The sequence below is a fragment of the Mytilus edulis genome, chromosome 4 (genome assembly GCF_963676685.1).
Source record: "Mytilus edulis chromosome 4, xbMytEdul2.2, whole genome shotgun sequence".
Taxonomy (NCBI): Eukaryota; Metazoa; Mollusca; class Bivalvia; order Mytilida; family Mytilidae; genus Mytilus; species Mytilus edulis.
Genome location: NC_092347.1, coordinates 77,952,139 through 77,964,116, shown reverse-complemented (window position 1 = coordinate 77,964,116; position 11,978 = coordinate 77,952,139). Strand labels below are relative to the sequence as shown.

The following is an 11,978-nucleotide window of genomic DNA, read 5'->3' as shown; positions in this document are numbered from 1 at the left end:
ACCACATTATTGATATTCATGTCAACATCGAAGTGTTGACTACTGGGCTGGTGATACCCTCGGGGACGAAACGTCCACCAGCAGTGGCATCGACCCAGTGGTGTAAATAGTTATCAAAGTTACCAGGATTATAATTTAGTACGCCAGACGCGCGTTTCGTCTACATAAGACTCATCAGTGACGCTCAAATCAAAAATATTTATAAACCCAAACTAGTACAAAGTTGAAGAGCATTGAGGATCCAAAATTCCAAAAAGTTGTGCCAAATACGGCTAAGGTAATCTATGCCTGGGATAAGAAAATCCTTAGTTTTTCAAAAAGTTCAAAGTTTTTTATACGGGAAATTTATAAAAATGACCACATTATTGATATTCATGTCAATATCGAAGTGTTGACTACTGGGCTGGTGATACCCTCGGGGACGAAACGTCCACCAGCAGTGGCATCGACCCAGTGGTGTAAATAGTTATCAAAGGTGCCAGGATTATAATTTAGTACGCCAGACGCGCGTTTCGTCTACATAAGACTCATCAGTGACGCTCAAATCAAAAATATTTATAAACCCAAACTAGTACAAAGTTGAAGAGCATTGAGGATCCAAAATTCCAAAAAGTTGTGCCAAATACGGCTAAGGTAATCTATGCCTGGGATAAGAAAATCCTTAGTTTTTCAAAAAGTTCAAAGTTTTTTATACGGGAAATTTATAAAAATGACCACATTATTGATATTCATGTCAACACCGAAGTGTTGACTACTGGGCTGGTGATACCCTCGGGGACGAAACGTCCACCAGCAGTGGCATCGACCCAGTGGTGTAAAATAGTTATCAAAGAAAGACTGAAAGACTTTTCTACAATGCATAATGGAAACTGACTGAAAGACTTTTCTACAATGCATAATGGAAACTGAAAACAAACTCTCGACATGCTCTAAATTAATTAGTCTAAACAAGTTGTGAATGTTTTCAACCAATATCTTATTAATTAACAATTCAAGTTGAATAATTCTGCAAGGAAGTTTAATTAATGGGGTTTTCCCTTTAAACCGTTACTGCAAACACATATAGATATAGGAAGATGTGGTATGAGTGCCAATGCGACAACACTCCATCCAAATAACAATTTATAAAAGTAAACCATTATAGGTCAAGGTACGGCCTTCAACACGGAGCCTCGGCTCACACCGAACAGCAAGCTAAAGGGCCCCAAAATTAGTAATGTAAAACCTAGAATATATCTAGAAGGCAGAACTTCTTCCCAAAGGAATTGAATAGATCCCATGGCTCTGACAAAAAAAGTGAAGTGAAATTATTCTTGTTTTCGTAAAATCGGTTATGTCATTTCTATCAATTCTGGTCTCTAAATTGCATGTCTTCCATTACTGATGTAACCACAAGTAACACTTCTAAATAATTAATAGGTTTTACTGACTTTTTCAACAAAAAGGTTAAATGGTTTAAACCAGTTTTTGCTGAAATTAGACTTCATGCAAATACAATTTGAATATTAATGTTTCACAGAAAGGTAACCAAAACAGCAATAAAAAGTAAAGAAGTGGCTCTGATACCTCTCCCCCCCCCCCCGCCCACAAAAAAAAAACACAACCCCAAACCAAACCGAGTACTTTAGTAGTAATAGTTAATTAAATTTTCACAAAGAAATATGTTTGAAACAGTTTTGTAATGCTAATTACATCAAAAGAGACAACAGCCCTTTATTGCGGACCAAAAGTATTAACTTATTGTTTCCTAATTACTTTCTGTACATGGTATCATCCTTATATCATTATTTATGTGCTATAGGAGTGCTTTAAAATAAAGGTCAGGTTTACTTTTGATAAGTTGTAGAGCAATGACTGTAACATAATATCAAAAATTATTTTTTCCTAACGAAAAACAATCTAGGGGAGATAAATCAAATAACAAATTTGTTTTCAAATCAAATTTTCTGTTAATTGAGGCTTATTCTGGTATCTGCAATAAAATAAAAACGGCATTTGTTATCATCTAGCTACATAACAATAACTGCATGCTTACATGCAATGCCAGCTGCTGAACAATCAAATTTGCACTTCACTTGACTTGGGATTGATATCTGTGTTAACTGGAAATATTTGATATCTTCATGGTAAACTAGGGAGCATTTGTTTGCAGGGAGACATTTGGCAAAAACGTTTTGTACATGCTTCTTTCTTTTGAGTCTTTGATCTTCCTTAAACTCTAGAGTGAATTTGAAATAGTTAGCTTCTATCAGCGGTGAAAAGTTTAATTTACTGTAAATTCATTTAATGCCTTGTGTATTGATTTTCCTGATATTTTGTACACAGTAAAAGTAAAAAAAAATAAATATATTTTCAAATTTTGTTTCATTGTGTGTACTGGTTTAAACACTGTCAACACGGAAATATTAGGCATTTTGTATGCTTATTTTACAATCATATAAAGTGAAAATATCCCTCATACAAATGGTGAGGAATCTGATGTACAGTAGTTGTCGTTTGTTTATGTAATATATACGTGTTTCTCGTTTCTCGTTTTGTTTATATAGATTAGACCGTTGGTTTTCCCGTTTGAATGGTTTTACACTAGTAATTTTAGGGCCCTTTATAGCTTGTTGTTCGGTGTGAGCCAAGGCTCCGTGTTGAAGGCCGTACTTTAACCTATAATGGATTTACTTTTTAAATTGTTATTTGTATGGAGAGTTGTCTCATTGGCACTCACACCACATCTTCCTATATCTATAGAGAGCATTTGTATTAGAGTGAAGTTTAAACTTGATTTGCAAACTTAATCCCAAGGCTTAAAGATTAGACATTGCCAAGGCACAGTAGTAGCTGTTAATTTCTATCATTTGGTCTCTTGTGGAGAGTTATCTAATTTGCAATCTTACCACACCTTCTTTTTTATAATTATTTAATGACAGTATTCAGAATCAACAAATAAATTTGGTAGTAGAAATCAAGCGAATAGTTTAAAACAAAAATAGAATAGTTTAAGGAAAATGGATTTATTATAAAGTAAAAAACAGTACATTTATTGCAATATATAACTATCATCAAAGTGAGGTACAATAATATAAATAACATAAATAAACAAGAAACATGATTGACTGGTGGCTACTTAACATCGCGTAGGTAAACACACACATTCAGAACAATTTAAAATAAAAACAAATAAATTTAATGTCAGTCATAGGATAAATTTTGTATTTTTTCCCTTTATTTTGTGCCTCATCTGAGCCTTGTTAACAGGTTGTCAATATTGTATTTTTCTTAATTTGAATAAAAAAAACTTCAATTTTGTTCAAACTTTTATCAGAAGCTATCCTACGATTGCTCATTTCATGATATGCACCCTGAACAAGTAGTCAATTAGCAAAAAATAACTACTAATAATTGTAGAACTCAATTAAGTGAATCACTTTTTTTAAATGTATGATTGTTACATAAGAGCTGACCAAAATCATTTTTTTTTTTAATTTCCATGATATGTGGGATGTTTATGTTTAAACTCTTCATTAACATGACTTATTCTCTACATCTGAATAAAAAAGGTGCTTGAAATTATAAAGAATTGTCTCCCTTCCACTATATGTAAATAAATCAATTTCTACTTCGATCACTTTGTGTTTGTAAGATATATGATTTTTATTAAGTGCATAAGTGTTTGAATTTCTAGCTAAATATAAAACTTTAAAGATACATTAAAACTAGAGGTTCTTAAGAGCCTGTGTCGCTCACCTTGGTCTATGTGCATATTAAACAAAGACACAGATGGATTCATGACAAAATTGTGTTTTGGTGATAGTGATGTATTAACAGATCTTACTTAACTGAACATTCTTGCTTCTTACAATTATCTCAATTTATAACGAACTTGGCCCATAGTAAAAGAGGAAAATATTTTGTTAAAATTTTAAAAATTATTAAAAATTGACTATAAAGGGCAATAACCCCTTAAGGGGTCAACTAACCTTTTTGGTCATGTTGACTTATTTGTGGACCTTACTTTGCTGAACATTATTGCTGTTTACAGTTTATCTCTATCTATAATAATATTCAAGATAATAACCAAAAAAGGCAAAATTTCCTTCAAAATTCAGGGGAAGCAACCCAACAAACAGTTGACCGATTCATCTGAAAATGATTGGCCCTGGTATCATCCAGAGACTGCTATATTGGCCGGGCCAATATGGAAAAGACATGTTATAATCTTTTTATCGCATATTTAAGTTCTGCAGAAAAGAGAAAAAAGGTCAATTGTAACAATTTATTGAAACACAAAAGGTAAAATCTTAAACAATTTATCACAAACGTGTCGTTGAGAATGCAATGACGTCACGTCATTTGAAATCAGGGCACAATATCAAAAAACCCTTTTTTTCCGCGGGCAATTTTGAGGTTATTGCATATGAAAAACCTAAGGTATTCATAACAAATATGTGATAAGCTCATATCTTTAATATTAATACACACAACATATATTGTTATATGGAACCTGCTAATAATCTGACATGTTTTGATCGTGTAGGTAAAAAAAATCTGCATAAGAAAAGATGTTTGAAATTAGTTTTAGTCAAAACAGTATTTGAATTTTATATATATCCTATGAAATATGCAATGAATGTTTTTTTTAAAAGATCTGACGAAAATGTTTCAGCTATTAAGGACGTTCAACATGATTATCACACAAATGGTGATATTTTTCAATAATAGAGAAATTCTCCTAAATGATGGATAACACATTTCTATCCTTCCAAATTCACAAGTTTTTACCAGGATAAAAACAATGTTCATATTGTTGCAGACAATATATTAACCATGTTACAAATTTTTTTAGATTTTTTTTAATCCAGCTGTTTTATTTAAGATAGACTTGAAAGATGAAATTTTAAAACAAACTGAATGATACATATATTGAGTCAACATATAGGTCTTCTATACATATATAATCTTTGATAATATGTTTTTTATATAAAATAAAATTCAATAATACTATAAACAGATACAAGTATTTGTGTTGATCATGAAAATATAGGACAACTATGAAGACTTTTACTAATGAATAATAACATAGAGGTATAAAAATAGAAATAATAAATAAATATAAAATGCTGTTGTGGAATAATGGAAATTGATTTTTATACATTTCAAACGTATTTTTACTTATGAAAAAAGAAATAATAAATAAATGTTATATGCTGTTGTGGAAAAATGGAAATTGATTTTTATACATTTCAAACGTATTTGTATTTATAACATGAAAGTTTATATCATATATAAAAACCTATAAAAACATTCCAATCTGAAATTATAAAGAAATCAGTTTCATTTGAACATTCTATAAATACTTTGGCATAATGGTCTTCAACAAATACAATATCTCATTTATGCAGCACTAACACAGAAAGTGAAATCCCTATGGGATCATTTATTTGCACAGGTACCAATTTTCATGCATTCAAGAATAATGTTTTTGGTTGATTGATAAATTTCTGGTTTTTAAAATCTGTCTATACCAATCTTTCAAAAACTCTTTATACGGTAAAATAAGTTGTTATAACATATTCCCTAAAACAGGGTTGCTATACCATAACTAATTAAAAGGCGAACTAACAATAGTTGACGTATTATAACCATATCCCCTATACAAGTTGCCCTTCACATTAGAATCTTCTAACGCCCTTATCATCATTAAAGACAGTTGATGTTCTTCACTATTCACTCCTAGTGTTAGGTACAAATACTTCAAGCCATGGACATAGGCGGAGGTCAAGCTAACTTCACGGTCTGCTTGGGCAAGTGTTATTTTCTTTGATGAATTAGCTTGTGCTTCCTCTAATGTTTCGTTTGCTGAAAAAAAATCCATCATAAATGAACTTAAATTAAAAAAAATTATAAATTATGATTAAACACTTTTAAAAGTATACACACATTTCCTTATTTACAAATTAATATACATAAGGATGATCAAAGGGGGTAATACAATATCCATCAATATTATTCACTCTTGTTTTTGATTGGTCTTCTTTGCTCAATCTTTTGTTTTCTGTCTAGTGTTTTGTTGACTATTATCTTTTTTTGGCCATTGTAGTGTTTATTTCTTTGACTTTAGGGTTTCAATGCTGCCTTTTTATCTTACCATTTTTTAGTGAAATAAAGAGGAACAAAAAGAGTAGGTCCGGTAAGGGCCGATTTTGGCCTCAAATATCAGGTTCATCTAACGAAAGATTTTGGACACTTTTTAAACACTTGAGTGTCTATTTCAATTGATTCAATTATTTTATGTGAAGGATTTTAACTGATTCAGTCATTAAATCTCTCCGATTTAAGCTTAAATATGCAAAAAACTGTCAAATATGCCAAAAAACGTCACTTTTCAGATGGTTTTTGTCAAAAATGAAAGTGGCCGCATCCCTGTTCATCCTCAACCTTTATATATGTTATGTATTATCAGCAAATACAACTTAAATTTCAATATTATGAATGAACACGAATGCGGCCACTTTCATCTTTGACAAAAACCATCTGAAAAGTATGGTAAAAAAACAACCCATATTTATGTAGCAGAAGCATTCTACTTTCCAGTAAATAGCTAAAAGATTACATTTTCACAATTTTGTAAAACTGCTATATTTTGGGGCCAAACAGGGATCTTACTGAACCTTCTCATTGGCACTCATACCACATCTTCCTATATCTATTTGCCATTAAAATATAAAAAAATGGTATTTGAAATCTTAAATTTAAGTTTTAAGCTACTAATTAATTTTTTTTTACAGACACCAATAACTGCATGCTCACCTGTAATACCAGCTGTTAAACAAACAAATTTGACACTTCACTTGGGATGTATATCAGTGTTAACTGGAAATATTTATTTTCTACATTGTAGCATAGCTGCATTTGTCTGTAGGGAGACATTTGACAAATACATTTTGTACATGCCTTCTTTCTTTAGAATCTTTGATCTTTCTTAAACTCCACAGTGAATTTGAAATAGTTTGAAAGGCAAAGGTAGCTCCTATCGGCGGTGAAAAGTTAAATTCACTGTAGATTCATTTAATGGCCTGTGTATTAATTTCCTTAATTTTGGAAAACTTGTATTTTGTACACAGTAAGTGTAATTTTTTTTATTGATATCAACACGGACTGACAGAAAGACAGAGTGAACAACTTTAGTTCCCTTCTAAATATCACAGAATTTGATAGCATAGTTTTTCATGCCCAGTTATCTTTTAATTCTATCAAAATAGAACACTAAATACTAGAAACACAAAAAAAAGCAGTTTTTGATTGTCCTTACATGTATTGATATATCAAATTTAGTACTGAAACAGTAGATCAACTTTGCATAAAAGTATCCTTTTAAGTTGATATTTTGAATTTATTCATATCTCATATTTCATTTTACACATTATTTTCCCTTTGAAAAGGCATTCAATTTGTTTTGAACGAATGCCATTTAAATTGAGACAAATCTGCACTTAAACACGTCCTTTACTTCATTTACAGATGAACCTATATAACTATTCATTTAAAGTCTATAATTTGATCTTATCTTTGCACTATATATCTTTGTCAAGTGTTAAAGGAAAATATATAATAATATCGTGTTAAACAATCAATTTATTTATTATTTGATCGGGTTGTCCCTTGATACAAACCATGTACCAGATCAAAACTAAATCAATCGGAAGATCTATAAAAAATGGCGTTCTCTCCATCAGTACGAAAAAGTCAAGTACCAGTAAAATGTAACTTGTGTGAAAATGAGACTATTAAATGGAAATGTGAAGACTGTGGTTTGTTATTGTGTACTTACTGTAAGGATACAAAACATTCGAAAATTAAAAATGCTCAAAATCATATGATAGTTGACATTAAGCGAGTAGGTGTGCATTCTGAAGAAGTGGATTGTACGAACATTAAGTGCAAAGATCACTCTGGACAATTGTGCTGTCTCTTTTGCATTAATTGTGACAGTCTAGTTTGTCCAATATGCATTGCTAAAATTCACAAACAGCATGACTTAATCGAAATCAGTGAGGGATTTAATACCAAAATAGAGAGCCTAAAGAAAGGACTAAGTAAAATTCAGACCAACAGAACCAAACTGGAGACAAAGAAAGAATTTGTGGAACAATGTAAGTCTCGTGAAAATGAAAAATTCACTAAAGTGATACAAAATATTCAAAATCATGGGAAAGCTTTAAAGTTAACTATTGACAAATATATTGAAGAGCTAAAAAATGAAGTCAACGAAAATCAAAAAGCAATAACTCTTTTGATTGACACTGATCTGGATGTCATATTAAGATCTATGAAAGAGACAGATGACCGAAACAATGAGACAGAGAATCTTATTAAGGCAACAGATATTAACAAGTTTTTCCGTGAAGTCAGCCAAATAGAGAAATCGATGGAGATAGCATTCCAATAACACAGTCATCATACAATTCCATTCCAAAATTTGTTCCAGGGGAGATAACTCAGTCTAATGTTGGAATGTTGCAAAGTGATGACAGTCCGGTAGAATTAAGTGTTGCTCTCACTATTATTTCAGAATATCAGACCAAACTTTCAATTGTTTCAGATATGATTCCGTGTCGTGATAAGTCATTCTTGATAAATTGTCATAAAGATCAAAAGTTAATAAAAGTAAAACTACAAGAAAAAAATCTGAAGACAATATTTACCTTCAAGAGTGATGTCTATGGCATGGCAGTACTTCCATCTAATGATATTCTCCTATCCACAGGGGAATCCAGACTACGAAAACTCAGTGTTATCACTGGTAAACTGTCAGATACTGTATATAATGTGGCTCCTTTAATTACTACGACCATCCACATTACCAGTGGTAATAAAGTAGTTGTAGGAGGTAATGATGATATACGAGGAAAAAGTGCTGTGTTTGTAATGAATGAGAAAGGAACCCGTGAGACTGTGTATGAGCATGATCAACATAATCAACCTTTATTCAATTATCCTGCAAGTATTACCAGTACCAGTAATGGTAACATACTTGTTGCAGATTGTGAACCAGGTAGTGACATAGGTAGAGTGGTGGTGTTAGGACAGGGAGGGGATATGAACAATACATATACAGGACATCAAGAGATCAACAAGGAAGAAAAATTCAAACCAATCCAGATAGTGACAACACCAAGAGACAATGTCATTGTAGTGGATCTTCACACTGAGGTGTTTCACATCTTAAATAATAAAGGAGAATATTTGACTTTTTTTAATACTAAGGATAATAGAAGAATCTGTCCATGCTCCCTTGCCTTTACATCAACAGGAAAACTCTACATTGGATGTACTAAACCTTACAGCAGTACAGCAAAGGATGCAAAGATATATCAAGTGACACTATCAGGGTGTTAACATTCAAATAGTGAATCAATTGTTTCTGATCAAACGTTTATAGTTTTACAAAGACAATTCATATATATGTATTAATGAATTAGTTAGAAAAAGCTTTGAATTTTAAAATTTATTTTCAAATTAGTTTTTTAACTCTGCATTGGTTAACAATTAATAACATTAAAAAAAACAAGGAAAAGGAAAACTGACTTAAATTGAACTTTAAATGCATGGGTATAAAAAATCAATATCGGTGTGAAGCACAAGTAAAATGAAGGAAAGCAGTAACCTATAACACTATTTGCATACATTGTAGTGTTCTTTTATGAAGACTTCAGATTTAAGGAATTTCAAAACTTTAGAAAATGTTTATATAAATAATATTCATATTTTGTTATTGACAATTCAAATTTTGTGTTTTTCATATATATTTTTTATAATTACTACAAAATCTGTTATACAATGTATTTGCAATAAAAATATGTCTATTAAGTAATGATCAGCATTGCTTTTTGCAGTAACATCAGTAAAACATGATTCAATAATAAGTCCCATTATTCTGTAAATAAAACTTTGACCTTTGTAACTCACTGATCTTTATCTTGAAAAAATTTAATATCACTTGTGTGGAGGGATACATGCAACTACTTTTATGAGTGAAATACACAATAAGTTATCATGAGTCTTCTGTATGCAAGATAAATACATTTTTGCTATTGACAAATGTTTCGTTTTAATAAAGATAAACAATTATTTTTTTTCGTATTCAATATAAAGTATCTTGAATTTATGTCTTCAACAGAAACCATCAATTAGTTCAAACAATTTTCTTGTAAGTGTTTATGACTTTTATTTTTTGAAAGACGATTTTTCTTAAAATTATCTACATTTTATGTTTGACAGCGCAGGGCATTTAATAAGAATATTTTAGGTTTATTTTTTTTATAGAATATTTAAGTCTATTGTAATTTGTACTGACTATTTGTGCTATTAGAAATTTATTTCATGTATCTTTGATTTTGATTTTGTATTTGTAATGAAAATATTACCAATATTTTTTAACACTGTTTTGTCATAGAACAGATATAAACACGAGTTTTAGTTCTAATTATATAGTTAGGAAAAACCAAATGTGTAAAATATTCACAAAATTAAAATTGTTTTGTAAAAGACAAAAAATATTCAAGAAGTTTGTACTTTTGTAGATAAAAATATTAGTCAGAATTTGTTTCGCTATCGATAAAAAAAAATCCTGTATTCTTAATAATTTGCTTCAAGACAAGACATCTAAAAAGACAGATCAAATCACTTTGTTTTGTAAACATTCTTCAATCAACTGAGGTCAGTCTTTAAATTTGAAATCAGTGTCATACATGAATAGATCAAACTTGTTTAATTTAACTGAACATATAATGCACTAACTGTATAAACATCAGTTTTAATACCAATTTTTTTAATGTTATCATTAGTTATCTACTTACAGTTCAAGAAAATAAATTCTAATTAAAAAGTTACGTTATTTTTACTTTTTAAGTCATGAAATTTTGTAAGACTTACCTCATATCTTGTAATATGATATCTGAAGACATTATTTTTTTCTCAAGATTTTAAACATTTTTTTTTAATGAATACATTTGGAGTCTTATATTCAAGCACTTAAATCAACATGAATTCCAGGATTATCGTAGCCTGCGCATCAAACATCTGTTAAAACTTGGCATTGCAAAAAATATCAAAAATAGATCATTCCAAACAGGCATACTTTTGATTTTTTTTTATCTAAAAAACTACAACTCTTGTCTTAAGTAGGAGACTTCTTTAATTTCCTTGTTGAGCAGGATCTGCTAACCCGTCCGAAACACCTGAGATAACCCCAAGTTTTTGGTGGTGTTTTGTGTTGCTTATTCTTTAGTTTTTTTTTATGTTGTGTCATGTTTACTTTTATTTGTCTGTTTTTTCTTCTTCATGTTTAGCCATGGCGTTGTCAGTTTATTTCGATCTAAGAGTTTGATTGTCCTCCTGGTATCTTTCGCCCCTATCTTACTGTAGGGAATATTAATGTTTTTCAATTTCATAGAATGAAATTCAAAACAGTGTGGCTGTGGCCATTGATTGACACATTAAATTCATCCATTGACTGGGACAATTTAGGTGAACGTTTGTATGTAACGACCACTGCTCACTATGTACTTTTAAAGACACTTAAACAATGGGGTCACCAAAGGTTCTCAACATCTTAATAAAGTAATTCGAAAAATTAATCAGAAACAGCACGATGTTTTGATTTATATCAATTATATAAATCAAAGCATAAAGGTTATTCCTGATTAATTTTTATGACCCACCTACGATAGTAGAGGGGCATTATGTTTTCTGGTCTGTGCCTCCGTTTGTCTGTGCGTCCGTCCGTCCGTCCGTCCGTCCGTTCAGGTTAAAGTTTTTGGTCAAGGTAGTTTTTGATGAAGCTGAAGTCCAATCAACTTAAAACTTAGTACACTTGTTGCTTATGATATGATCTATCTAATTTTTAAGCCAAATTAGACTTTTGACCCCAATTTCACGGTCCACTGAACATAGAAAATGAAAGTGGGAGTTTCAGGTTAAAGTTT

At 30.8% G+C, this 11,978-nt stretch overlaps 2 protein-coding genes across 2 annotated transcripts; both read left to right on the top strand.

The window, feature by feature from the left end:
* The first annotated feature begins 7,634 nt into the window (after positions 1-7,634).
* On the top strand, positions 7,635-10,877 carry LOC139518537 (tripartite motif-containing protein 2-like). The gene has a single exon (XM_071310034.1). It carries the CDS (start codon positions 8,506-8,508, stop codon positions 9,388-9,390), a length of 885 nt encoding a protein of 294 aa, XP_071166135.1. The 5' UTR covers positions 7,635-8,505; the 3' UTR covers positions 9,391-10,877.
* LOC139521545 (E3 ubiquitin-protein ligase TRIM45-like) lies at positions 7,709-8,440 on the top strand. Its single transcript, XM_071315021.1, has one exon. It carries the CDS (start codon positions 7,709-7,711, stop codon positions 8,438-8,440), a length of 732 nt encoding a protein of 243 aa, XP_071171122.1.
* Positions 10,878-11,978: the final 1,101 nt, after the last annotated feature.

What these genes read in the sequence shown, in the direction of transcription:
- LOC139521545 (XM_071315021.1), top strand. Translation starts at nt 7,709, where the DNA reads ATGGCGTTCTCTCCATCAGTACGAAAAAGTCAAGTACCAGTAAAATGT.
- LOC139518537 (XM_071310034.1), top strand. Translation starts at nt 8,506, where the DNA reads ATGTTGCAAAGTGATGACAGTCCGGTAGAATTAAGTGTTGCTCTCACT.